The 13,103-nt window shown below is 52.1% G+C and overlaps 1 protein-coding gene across 2 annotated transcripts in view; it reads left to right on the top strand.

Annotated features, from left to right (window-relative positions):
• Positions 1–13,103, top strand: part of ATL1 (atlastin GTPase 1) — a 31,257-nt gene that overhangs the window by 15,152 nt on the left and 3,002 nt on the right. For both annotated transcript variants that reach the window (XM_051621163.1, XM_051621162.1), the window contains exons 6-12: positions 26–82; positions 4,593–4,685; positions 5,491–5,629; positions 7,343–7,470; positions 8,398–8,454; positions 9,147–9,218; positions 10,394–10,825. In XM_051621163.1, the coding sequence (XP_051477123.1) occupies positions 26–82; positions 4,593–4,685; positions 5,491–5,629; positions 7,343–7,470; positions 8,398–8,454; positions 9,147–9,218; positions 10,394–10,825 (978 nt within the window). The remainder of the gene's footprint in view (positions 1–25; positions 83–4,592; positions 4,686–5,490; positions 5,630–7,342; positions 7,471–8,397; positions 8,455–9,146; positions 9,219–10,393; positions 10,826–13,103) is intronic.

The following is a 13,103-nucleotide window of genomic DNA, read 5'->3' as shown; positions in this document are numbered from 1 at the left end:
TCTTGTTCTTGGCTTGTTCTTCCAGCTTTTCACCGAGTACGGCCGGCTGGCCATGGAGGAGACATTCCTGAAACCTTTCCAGGTGAGTCCGAGGGTCCTGGCCAGCACACGTCCTCTCTGCTGAAGGTGGCTTGGCCTCGAAGGGGCTTGTCCCAGAGGTGGCTTTGTCCTGAGCCGGTTGGTTTCACCACGAGGTGTCACTGCAGTTTGCAGGATGGGGAGGAGATGGGGCTGCCTGGGGACTGGCTCAGCAAAGGCTTTGTGCTGCTCCAAGGAGGCTTCCAAATACATCCGGCATCCCTTGTTCTTTCCCCTCTCAGCCCCTGCCATCCCGAGGGCTCTGCCCTGGGCTTGGAGAGCAGTCAGGTTCTGCATCAGGTTTGCCTACCTGGAGACTCTGCTCAGCCTTCACTCTGAGAAGTCTGAACCCTCCTGCCCTGGGAATCCCTGCTCCTGGCAAAGTGAAAGGACAAGGATGAGCTCAGAGCTCTCTCAAGTGACAGTGGAGCTGTGAGGATGTTCAAGTGGGGTTGGAACTTCAAGTGAGGGGCATCTGTTCACCCTGCTGCTTCCCAGCCTGGGACAGCTGGCATTCAAAACAAGGGAGAGTGTCAGGCAGACAAGAGCTTGCTCTGGACACCAGAGCTGTGAGCAGCTGGGAGGGTGGTGGGCTCTGACAGCCCCTTCCAGTAGGAAGGTGAAAATGACCAAAAAGAGACCAAGCAGAGGGAAGGGGGGCAGAAGAAACCCATGGCTGGGCTGTGGCAGCTCACAAAACCTCCAGTCCTTTCGCAGAGCAAGTGATGATTTTGTGTGGCTTTGATTACAGCTGCACTGCATCCTGTGCTCCTGGGAGGCTGGGGAGGTGGTGGAAGCTTTCTGGGGTCTGTGGGAGCAGGTGTGAGGCAGGGAGTGGGGTCTGAGGTCTGTGGGGTCTGGGCTCATTGCATGACCAAGGTGGTAAATGGAAGGAAAAATCCTTCTGGGGGGCTCTGGCCTTGTTCTGTACAAGCTGTTCCTTTAACCAGGTGCTCTTTGGCGTTCCCAATGGCTTGGTCCAACTTCCAGCTGATGTGCATGGTGGGAAAGGTGGTTGCTGGTTGGGGGTTTGTGAGCTTCCCCAAGTGGAAAACAGCAGAGAGCAAAACATGCTGTAAAAGTGCAAATAGTTGGGAATAGGTTGCAATTAAAGTATTTCTGCCTTCCAGCATAAGAAGAGAATTGCTGTCTTCACCACCATCCTGGAAGGCCTGTGGTGTTTACAGGGTGTCTGGTCAGGAAGTGGAAATAAAGTTAAAAGGTTAAAAAGTACAACAAATGGAGAGCTTTGAGGGTATATTGGATGCTGGTATGGGCAGGGGACTGATAAACAGTGTGAAAGCTACCAGTAAGAATATATGTAGTAGGAAGAGCTGGGAGAGAATTTTAACAGGGTAGAGAAAAAAGCCAGACATTAAATAAATATTCCTGTTCCTTATTTAAAAACTTATCAGGGTAATGGGGCCAAATATTTCAGTGGAAGTGAAATAATTCCTATTCCATCAATAAAAAGGAGGCTGTGAGGGGAAACTTAAATATGCTTAAGTCATTAGGACTGGATAATAGGCTCTGATTTTACCAAAGACCATAATTGCTGTCAAGTCACACAGTTTTGTGGATGGCAAATCTTGTCAAACAATCCCATTATCAATTTTTAAAAGACCACAAGTTCTGTTGATAAAGGTAACTATCACCATGATAAGTTGCCTTCTCTGAGCCTTATCTCCCTGCCATGCTGATTAAAAGCAAGTACCAAGTCAGCATTGTCTGTTTTAATCTGTTGTAAATGGATTAAAAACTCATTAACTGATAGACAGCAGAGCACGCTGAACTAATTTTAATGGGGAATCATCATCCTTCAGAAGTGTTTCCTTGGGGCTCCCCCCCCAGGGTCTCTCTGATTCACTGTCATCTTCATTAATGATCTGGGGAAGAATATCAAACGACTGGTGGTGACCCTTGGGGGGGGGAGATAAAATTGGGTAGAAAGATGGATGAGGATGTGGCCATGGATGCCTCCTGTCCACATCACGAGTGGGCTCCTTCCTGCACAGCATGTTTTTAAAGACAGCCAGGTGTTCTGATTAGGGAGCAGGATGGTAGTAAATAAACTGCTTTTCCAGGGTGCAGCTGAGGCTGCACAAAGTCAGCCAGCAAGGAGGAGCACACTCTTAATGAGGGGACACCTGAATGGGGAGGGGAGCTTGAGGAGACTTGCCAGGGCTTCTCAGGTAGCTGCAGCCTTCCAACTGGGGCAGATCTCCCTGCAGAAGGGACTCTACAGCTGGAGTTGCTTGGGTGAGGTTCCAGGCCTGTAAGTCAAACGAGTGGAACCTCTTTTGTCCTTCAAACACACAGATCTGGAAAGGAGGCTTTGGGAAACAGCTCCTGTAGGAAAATGCTGCTGAGCGGGGAGTGCAAAGTGTCAATAGCGAGGCAGTTGCACTGATCCTATCACAGACTGGTTTGGGTTGGAAGGGACCCTACAGGTCATCTAGATCCAACCCCCCTGCATGGGCAGGGACACCTCCCACCAGCCCAGGCTGCTCCAAGCCCCATCCAACCTGCCCTTCAACACTACCAGGGATGGGGCAGCCACAGCTTCCCTGGGCAACCGTTCTAGGTTGCTGGAAGAGAAGTCAAAATCCTGCTGGAAGGGAAGTGATACAGTGATACTTGACAGTGGAAATTTAACATTTCCCTCCTCTCCACAATGTGTCCTTGCACTTGCACCTCCACCAGCCACCAGTCCTGGTTGTGATGCCTTCACACAGGCTGTGCCTGGCAGTTTGCTGGGCTGGAGGGGGCATGGCCCGTGGGGCATGGTAAGGACAGCACGTCTAGAACAGTTTTGCTTAAGAAAAAAGACAATAATTCCCAAGTCAAAGAGAGCAAGGAATGCATCATGTCCTAAACATGGACATTTCTCCTAACCATCTCCCGGACTTAGAAAGAACAGCCTGTGCTGAAACAGCTCAACTGGGTGCAATTGCTGTGGCTTGTCATGCAGTTAGGAACAGCCAGCTCACTGTTTTGGGTTTTTTTAACCTTTCCTGATGTTTTATGGAAGAGAAAGAAGGAGCAGAAATATTTTCTCTCCCTCCCCTAATGTTTTGTTCTAAAGATAGACAATTTTTTAGGGAAATTCCAGTGAAATGCTGACCTGCTTATTCATGTGCATGAGAGAAACCCTGGCACCCCTGCCAGGCCCTCCTGGGTTACAGTGTTCAGGGCTTCACCCTCCAAACTGTGTATTTATTACACAGGACATAGGTCCCTTGCACAGATGAGACTCTGGAGACATGAATTCCTCTGAAAACATTTTTTTTTTTAAAGATAAAAAGTTGACCTTACTGGCATTTATTTATTTATTGCATAGGAACTTTGAGTGCCTCAATACAGAGTACAAAAGGCAGCAATTTCTTATTCACCCTCGTTATCCTGCATCTGCTTCTCATTAAAAGTCTGTCTGGAAGGTTGCCTAGTGAAAAAGGCTGCAAAAATGAGCCTGTAAAATTCCCATAGGATGGAGCTAAATGTGGCTGGAATTAGGGAACTCGCTGCCTTTTGTCCTGGTTAGCAAAAAAAAAATCTCTTCCTTGTTTTGCAGTTTCAGTGCTTGACCCTTCAAGCAAGGGGAGTTCAACTGTCCCCTATCAAACCTGACCAGCAGCCTGGGGTTTGCCCTCCTCTTTCCCTTGGAGGACACAGCCAAACGTGCATTGAGTGTGTGTGGCCTCAGCACCATGTTGGGACAGCCCTGCACAGGGGGGTATTTCCACCAGTAAAGGTGTGAGATGGTGCTGGAGCCGGGCAGAGACTCGGGGCCAGGTCTCATTGCAGCAGGAGGGTGGGAGCAAGAAGGGTGCTGGGGGGCTCTGGCATCTGCTGTGAGTGGTGGTGGTGGGCAGGGAGGCCCTGAACTCCCTTGGGAGCCCCCTTTGGATAACAAGCAGCAGAGTTACACGTCTCTGAAGGAGGAGGAGCTGACCTCTTCTTTCTGGTGACCAACGATAGGACCCGAGGGAATGGTAGGAAGATGTGCAGAGGAGAGGTTTATGTTGGATATTAGGAAGAGATTCTTCACCCAGAGGGTGGTGGAGCACTGGAATGGGCTCCCCAGGGAAGCAGCAATGGCACAGAACCTGACAATATTCAAGAAACATTTGGACAATGCCCTCAGGGACATGGTGTGAACTTTGGGGTTGTCCTGCTCTGGGGTGGAACTTGGACTGGGTGATCCAGGCTGTCTGAGGAGGCAAGTTGAGCCACTATCCCTGGAGACATCTAAGACAGATATGGTGCCAGGGGCCAGGGTTTAGTGGTGGACGTGGCAGAGTTGGGGTAGTGGTTGGACTGGATGATCTTGAAGGTCTTTTCCAACCAGAATGATACTGTGTGTGTGTGATACTGTGTCATGTCCTGGTCCCTTGATTAGCAGCAAACAACTGAGCAGCACCCTTGAAGGAGGAGTTTTTCTGAGCTGGAGCAGCTGGTACCCTTGATTCAGTGGCACCTTGTGGCACTGACCCTGCTGTGTTTCTGTTTTCTAGTCCCTTATATTCCTTGTTCGTGACTGGAGCTTCCCATATGAATTCTCCTATGGATCAGATGGTGGTGCCAAGTTTTTGGAGAAGCGTCTGAAGGTGGGTTCTTCTGACCTGGGATGATCCACTACCATCTCCTACCTGGATGGAGGGTGCCCAGGGCATGAGGTGACACCCTGGGCTGGGGGACCAGAGTGTAATCCTGGGCAGGGAGCAGGGAATGGGGTCGGAGCAGCAGTGAGGGTTCAGCTGGGTGGCCACAGCACTGGATGGGAGTGTCAACTGCATGGTGGAGATGTTGGTTGTGGTCACCCTTACCCAGTGCCTTAAAGTCACAGAAGAGGGATTTTAGGAGGCTGAGTTTCCTTGCCATGTTCAGTGGAGGGCTGAGATTGCTCCTGCCCTCCTCCCTGCAGCTCCTGTCCTGGGAGCAGCTGGGAAAAGTGTCCAAGTCTGGAGTCAGCAGAATCCCTAGAGACCAGGAGCAATGTTTGAGTTAAAAAGTGGTTGTGCAGTAAAACTGATGGGCCAGGGCTCCTCTGGGATTAAAGAGGAAATGCATGAGGGATTTGGTAGAGAAGAGACCTAATTAAAGGGGAGACAAGAAAGGCTCTAGTGGGAAACCCCAAATGTTTTTGTATTCCAGTCATACACGGACATGCACATTTTCCAAAAGACAATAACAAGCCCCAGGGAGTGTGGTCAGAGATACATGAGTTCCCTGGTCACTGGAGGAGCCCTGCCTTTGTCCTGGTGGGGCACACTCCTGTGGGATGTCCTGGCTTGCTCTACTGTTGTAAGCAGCCATGGTGAAGAGTTCCCTGTGCTCCTGCCAGCACCACCTTGGTGTTATCCATGTCCCCATCAGAGGGAAACCCCTTCACCCCAAACTGGTCTCCTGCAGGTCTCGGGGAATCAGCACGAGGAGCTGCAGAATGTCAGAAAGCACATCCATTCCTGCTTCACCAAAATCTCCTGCTTCCTCTTACCTCATCCCGGCCTGAAAGTTGCCACCAACCCTAATTTTGATGGAAAACTGAAAGGTACGAAGGCAGAAGGTCTGGTTTTTAAGATGGCCTGCCAGAATGTCCTGCTGGCTCCTGAAACTTCTAGAAGTCTTCTCCATGAAGAAACTTGTGGGAGAGGAGCTGGATCCTCCTCCCAACAACGTACATGTGCTCTGCTCATTCTTCCAACTCCAGCAGCTGCCTGTTCCTTGCCAGGTCCTTGAACCTGAGGCAGAGGTGGAGGCCAGAAAGGTGTGGGAGGCTGAAAAGGTGCAGGGTCAGGACAGGTGGCTGATAGGCAACCAGGGAAGGGCAGGGCTGAGATGGGAAGTTTATGGGCACGGTGTTAAGCTTGTAATTAACCAATTATTCCTCCCTTGCCATTTGGCAGGGGTGTGGAGCTGGGTGTCCTGCCTGCTGGAGGGCAGGCCGTGCTGGGGGAAGGTGGAAGGCAAGTTACACGTGCTCTCCAAGGAAAGTGATTTCACTTTGAAGAGCTTTCCAAGGAATATTTAATCTTCCTGACTTACCTCATCAGTGATTTCCCTACAGGTCAGACTTAGTTCAACAGGTAAAAATAAAAAGGAGAAGGAAAAAAGGCCAAGGTGAGATTCACCACCCCCAAAGGAGCCACGTGCTGTGGATTTTTGTAGTTGTTTGATGTGAAGCAGCTGCTTGCAGTCTCAGCTGTGGAGAAAGTGGCCCATTAGTCACTTAAAGTAAATGAGCAGTCAGAAAGATGTCACTTCTTCTCTGGTTTCATCTGGCTGGTGATCAGGCTTGTTCTTCTGGCAAACCCTGTGCTAATCAGCAAGCAGGACAGGGAGGCAGCAGCAGGGAACGTGCTGGTGGAAGCTGAGCTGATCCCTGTTAAATCCCCCCCTGAACTGCAGGTGCTGGGTAGTACTGAACAAGTGGTGTGGGCTGAACTGGCACAGTAGTTGGCAGCAGCTTCTTGACACCATTTTCCTTGTTCCCTCAGAGCTGTACTCAGCTTTTCGTGTTGATGGAAGAACTGGGGGGAAACTTCCCCTCTCCCCTTACCTTCCAAACCCTTGGATGTTGCGTTGCTTTTTCTGTCTCCAGCCTTGGACAGTTTAATGTAAATGGCAGTGAACGGATGCCAGGGAGTGTGGAGCCATAAGAATGACTGTTAGGAGATGAGTCTGCCTCTGATGAAGTGACACAAGCAGCCCATGGACCCTCTCAGATTTCACATAGGGGTTCAGAGGGGACCAGGAACTTGGCTCAGAAGCTGCTGGCACAGGAGGTGGCAGGGTTGAGAGCCACAGAGCCTGGCAGAAGATTTCCACTAGGGGTGTGTGGGAAGCACTGCCATGAGCAGAGCAAAGGGAAGGCACAGGAGGTGTCCATGTTCTGTACACTAAAGGTCATGTTTTGCAAAGACTGTGTGTGTCTAGGCAAGAGGATGCTGCTTTCTGGCTCTCAGCATCATCACCAAAAGCATTTTGTTTTTTCCTATGCAGTCACAGTTGTGTTCAAGTTTCTTTTGGGGCTGTGGAGTTGGTTTGTGGGTTCATGCACAGCTGTACAGTCTATCTGTGGGTTAAGTAACAACTTACCTGGGGCCACAACCATTGTCTGAGGACCCACATCACTAAATTAACAGGGTGGTGGAGACTCTGCCTGGACTCTCCTGCTCTTGTTTCATGTGAGTGCACTAGTGATTTGTGTGAAGCACAAGTCTGACCTTGGGCTTGTGCTGATGACCTTGGGTTTTATTTCCAGAAATAGACGATGAGTTCATCAAGAACTTGAAGATTTTGATTCCTTGGCTTCTTAGTCCTGAGAGCCTGGACGTTAAGGAGATCAATGGAAACCATATCACCTGCAGAGGCCTTGTGGAGTATTTTAAGGTACTGGCTTTTTTAAGAGAAGAGTGGGCTTGTTCATCTCTGGCACACTTGCTGTAATTAAAGGGGACAGCAGCAGCAGGCAGGCCAGCACTTGATGGCTGGAGGAAATGTTCTTGGTCTAGTTAGTAGTCCTGCAGAAAGCAAGCCCCTCATGGTCTCACGTTTGACCAGGCATTAAGCCCAAGGAGTGGGCAGGGCTGTTTTCCTTCCCTGGAGAACTGAGGACCAGGGGGAGGTAGGCTGAGGGCCCTATTCCCATTGCCTTTGGAAAAAGCTGATTTTTGTTGTCATGACTACTGGGACATTTTAATGCAAGACATCAGTGAGTAATTCTCACCACCTGCCTGACTCTAGCTCCTTCTCCTTCACTGAAGGACAGAGGTAGGTGCAAATCCGTTGGGAGAGATCCTCAGCCTAAGTGGTGGAGCTGGGGAGGGACTTTTGACAAGGACTTGTAGTGAGAGGACAAGGGGGAATGGATTGGAACTGGAAGAGGGGAGATTTAGGTGAGACATTAAGAGGAAATTCTTTAGTCAGAAGGTGGTGAGACCCTGGCCCAGGCTGCCCAGGGAAGCTGTGGCTGCCCCATCCCTGGCAGTGTTGAAGGGCAGGTTGGATGGGGCTTGGAGCAGCCTGGGCTGGTGGGAGGTGTCTGGCAGGGGGTTGGGACTGGATGGCCTCTTTAAGGTCCTTTCCAACCCAGATTAGTCTGTGATTCTATGATGACTGACCCAGGCCAGCCAAGGAATTGGCCTGGAGCTGTGCAGCATCTTCTGACAGAGCATCCCCTGCTGAAGCCACCTTGTGCCAGGAACGTCCTCCTCTGCTGTGCAGAGCTGTCTCTGGAGCTGGGTGGGGGGTGTCTGTGTGTGTTGCTCCTGAATGCCATATCCAGTGGGATTTCCTTTCCTGTGTGCTGCTTTGCAGGCCTACATCAAGATCTACCAAGGGGAGGAACTGCCACACCCAAAGTCGATGCTGCAGGTGGGTGAGCTGGTGGGCATCCATGCCCTGGAACTGCCGTTCATTTCCACTTCATTGTCAGAGGTGTCCACCTAGAGCAGCACATTGGGTTTCTGTGATTTTGCTTCCAACTACTTAGTGTAACAACCCAAGGAACAGCCCTTTGGGAGGTGTTTGGCAGCCAGGAGTCAGCCAGCTCACCTGAAATGCTTCCCCCCAGGTAAAGAGTGTCATCTTGGGCTGCGGTGGAGTCGCACAGGGGGGTGGCCTGACCCCCCTCAGGCAGTGGCTGCAGCTCTGCTCTCTGAGCCAGACAGCTTTGCAGGAGGCTGCAGCTGGAGCTGTTTACATCCCACTGAGCCTGTTATCTCTTCTCTGGCTGTTTCCCACAGCCAAAGCCAAAACTTTCGTTGCTCTGGCTTGGAGGGTAGGAATCCTCTCTCCTCTCTCTGCCTGGGGGAACTGAGGAGACTGGATGTGTGAATATGGGATGATCTAATCTGGTGCTGGTCAGAGGCTGGGGAGACTACATTTGGCTAAGACAGGGGAGCTCTTTAATTCATTAATAACACAGGGTGCTGTGCACGTCCTGGCCATGTACACGTGTGGCCTGTGGGTGCCCAGGAGGCTGGTGGCTGCTGTTCTCTGCAATTACAGTTCTTCACCCTGTCTTTCTGCTGCTAAACTTTGTACCCCTTTTGCCCCTCTTGCAGGCCACAGCAGAAGCCAACAATTTAGCAGCAGTTGCCACTGCCAAAGACACCTACAGCAGGAGAATGGAAGAGGTGAGTGGTGCTGAGCACCTTGTTTCACAGCGCTTGTGTCTCCTGGCTCTCCTGTCATAAAGCATAAAATCATGGAATGGTTTGGGGTTGGAAGGGACCTTAAAGATCATCCAGTTCCAACCCCCTGCCATGGGCAGGGACACCTCCCACCAGCCCAGGTTGCTCCAAGCCCCATCCAACCTGCCCTTCAACACTGCCAGGGATGGGGCAGCTACAGCTTCTCTGGGCAACCTGGGCCAGGGTCTCACCACCCTCACAGTGAAGGCTTTCCTCCCAATTTCTAACCTAAATCTCCCCTCTTCCAGTTTTAATCCATCCTCCCTTGTCCTGTCCCTCTCTGCCCCTCCCCAGCTTTCCTGGAGTCCCTTCAGGCACTGGGAGGTGCTCTAAGGTCTCCCTGGAGCTTTCTCTTCTGCAGGCTGAACAGCCGCAACTTTTTCAGCCTGTCCTCAAGGGGAAACCTCCCTGCCTGGGTTCCTACATGGACCTGGCCAGGACTGGTCTCAGTGCTGCATGTTCAGGATCTCCCCTTTTTCATGGTGCAAAAGGGGCTTTTTACAGGCTGGAGGAGAGCAGTGCCTGGTCAGGGTATCATGGCAGGAAAGGGGAAGGTGATTGATGCATGGTCATCAGTTCATCCAGTGGTTGCTTTTTGTAGACCATGTCACCTCTAAAACGTGAAGTTCAGCCCCCAGCCTGTCTCCAGCCACTTCCAGGCCCCACCTCTGTTTGTCAGTAAGGGACATTGCTGCCTGTTGGCAGGAAAAATGTCTGGAGCTGAGTGGCCAAACCACCAGTGGGCTGCTCTGGGCCTTAAACCAATGTGTCCATACTCTGAAGTAGAAGGAAGATACTGTGGAGTTTCCATCCCTGGAAAACACGGGGGTTCAGGGTCCTGCTGGTCAGTGGAACTTGGCTGTTGGTGTTGCCTGAAGTCCTGGCTTGGGCTGTGAGGGAACTGAGCAGGGGATCTGTGGCATGCAGCTCCCCAGTGCAAACACTCTGCCCCATTTACCTTCACCTTGCAGAGCTGTCCCAGGTGGACAGCACAATTGTGGAAGTCCTCCTGCAGGGTCTAGTGGCCCGTAGACCTGTAGAACCCTAATTCTGGTGGTTTCCAAGGGAGCTGTGGGTGCTGAGGTTCCTGGGGTGACCGAGCTGTGTTTTCCACCCAGGTCTGTGGTGGGGACAAGCCCTTCCTTGCACCTAGTGACCTCCAGACCAAACACGTGGAGCTGAAGGAGGAGGCTGTGAAGCTGTTTCGCGGGGTGAAGAAGATGGGTGGGGAGGAGTTCAGCCGCCGCTACCTCCAGCAGCTGGAGAACGAGATCGATGAGCTCTACATCCAGTACATCAAGCACAACGACAGCAAGAACATCTTCCACGCCGCCCGCACCCCCGCCACGCTCTTCGTGGTCATCTTCATCACTTACGTCATCGCTGGAGTGACCGGCTTCATTGGCTTGGACATCATAGCCAGTCTGTGCAACATGATCATGGGCTTGACACTTATCACACTGTGCACCTGGGCATATATCAGATACTCTGGGGAGTACAGAGAACTGGGCGCAGTAATAGACCAAGTGGCCGCCGCGTTGTGGGACCAGGTAGGATAAAGAGCTTTTGATTTCAAACCAACAAACAAACCCCTCACCCTGTTCCTAAGCGTTGAGTTTCTTGGGGGCTTTTCTTCCCCTTTGGAATGGCTTTTACCTCTGTGTGTAGGGTTGTTAGATGCTCTGGCTGGGCCTGCCTGGGCAGATCCAGCTGCTTGAGCTGGTTGTGAACAGGAAGAGAAGGAAGACCTGTGCCCTTGTCTTCTGCAGGCAGCAGGATGATGAGTTTTAATCCATTCCTTAGACCTTCTAGATGGAGGAAGCAGGGAAGTGTTTTCAGATAAGTTTGTGGAGTTGATTGGTAAGGGAGAGGTGTCTTAGGGACTGGAGAGGGGTCTGCCCAGTGGTGATATCAGAGGTAGGCAGTAGACAGGTTGGAGAGCAGGAGCAAGGCTGGAGCTGCGTGCCAACCCAGCTCTTCTCCTGCTCAAGCCTCAGCTTCTGAATCCTGCCTTTCCTGAGTGGAAGGCAAGCTGTGTAGATCCTGCTTGGCTCTTCTTGTCTTGCCCATTGCTGGGCGCTGCTTTCTGGAGTCCCAGGCTTTGCAGGAGTGGGGCAGCTTTCCCTGGGGTCCCACCGAGGCGGTGTTCTCAGGGGCAGGGTGTGTGTTTCTTGTGTGCATGTCTGTGCATGTCAGAAGGAAAGGCCTGTTCCTCTCCCGGGTCCAGGGCAGGGGATTTGCCCTCTCTGGGTCCCCAGGCCTGCTCTGGGCTCTGCCTGCCTTGGCACTGGGCCCCGCATTCCTGGGCTGGCTCAGCTGGTCTCGGCGGCTCTTTTTCAGTTTCTTTTCTTTCCCAAACAACGTTACTTGGGCCCTGACATCAAACAGGAACAACCTTGAAAACCTTACAAATAGTCACAGAGAGAAGCCACCCCCCTCCTGCTCCCTGCTGCAGCTCCAGGCCCAGCAGGCGGGTCCTGCGGGCTGTGGGTTTAACACTCCAGCCTTCCTGTTTCCCCCTCTGCGCCGGCCCTTTCCTCCCCCAGCCCTTTCCTCCCCCAGCCCTTTGGTCACGTTCATTTGCTTCCCGTGTCTGTGCAGAGCTGGACAAGCAGCTTTAGGGGGAAGAAAATGAAGCAGGGGTGCTGGTTCTGTTCCTTCATCCCAGAGCTGGGCAGCGACGTTGCTCAGCTGAGCTGCCCTTGCAATAAGGCGGGTGGAGAGGAATTGCTCTCCCATCTCCTGGATTCTTCCTGGCTGCCCTGTCCTCAGCAGCCCGAGCATCCACAGTGAACCCTGCTGTGGTGCAGGCAGTGCCCGTGCCATGGCTGTTGTCCTGGGAACAATTCCCAAGTGCCTTTGGGATATGCTGGCATGTTCAGCCCAGCATTTGCCCATCCCAGTGCAGGAACCAGTGGAGGGTTTAAGCAAGACCAGGACACAGCCAGTGGGAAGCCAGAGACACTGCCTACTTGCAGCCTGTCCAGCTGGGGAAGAATAAAGGGGTGAAAGTGCCTGTAGCTGCTCCCTGGCTCCTGGCTGGCCCCTGAGGGCCCTGCAGCTTTCCAAGTGAAGGGAAGTTGTCCCCAGAAGGAGCTGTGCAGACAGGCCCAGCTACAGGCAGTGGGGCTGGGCAGCGTGACTCTGCCCACCATGATCATAGAGTGATAGAATCGTAGAATCACAGAATGATAAAATCATCCTGGTTGGAAGGGACCTGGAAGGTCATCAAGTCCAACCACAACCTAAATCCCCCTACCATAACCTAGTTTACCTGTTCAGTGCTTCAATCATGTCACTAAGCACTGTATCTACATTTCTTTTAAGCACTTCCAGGGATGGTGACTCCACCTCCCTGGGCAGCCTGTTCCACTGGCCAACCACTCTTTGGGTAAAGAAATTCTTTCCAATATCCAAACTAAACCTCCTCTGGTGCAGCTTCAGGCCATTTCCTCTGGTCTTGTCATTATTTGAGAGAAGAGGCCAACTCCCACCTCAAGACAACCTCTTTTCAGGTAGTTATAGAGAGCAATGAGGTCTCCCCTCAGCCTCCTCCTAAACAATCCCAGTTCCCTCAGGCCCTCCTCATAGGACTCAATGACATGCGTGACTGGAGCCCCAGCACCCCAGGTGGGGTTGAAGCCCCCATGTCTCTGTCCCATGCAGCTCTGGGGGTCCTGTGGTGGCAGGACCAGCTGCAGGAGGGGTGGCCAGAGCCCTGAGGGGTCCTGTGAGAGCAGCAGCCTGTGCAGGGGGGGAGTCCCCTGGGAATACCCAACCGTGTTGGCACCAGCAAGTGGCCGTGGGCAGAGGCGTGAGCTCTGTGTG

Source organism: Apus apus, chromosome 5 (assembly GCF_020740795.1).
Source record: "Apus apus isolate bApuApu2 chromosome 5, bApuApu2.pri.cur, whole genome shotgun sequence".
Taxonomy (NCBI): Eukaryota; Metazoa; Chordata; class Aves; order Apodiformes; family Apodidae; genus Apus; species Apus apus.
This window is presented reverse-complemented; position numbering and strand designations above follow the sequence as displayed.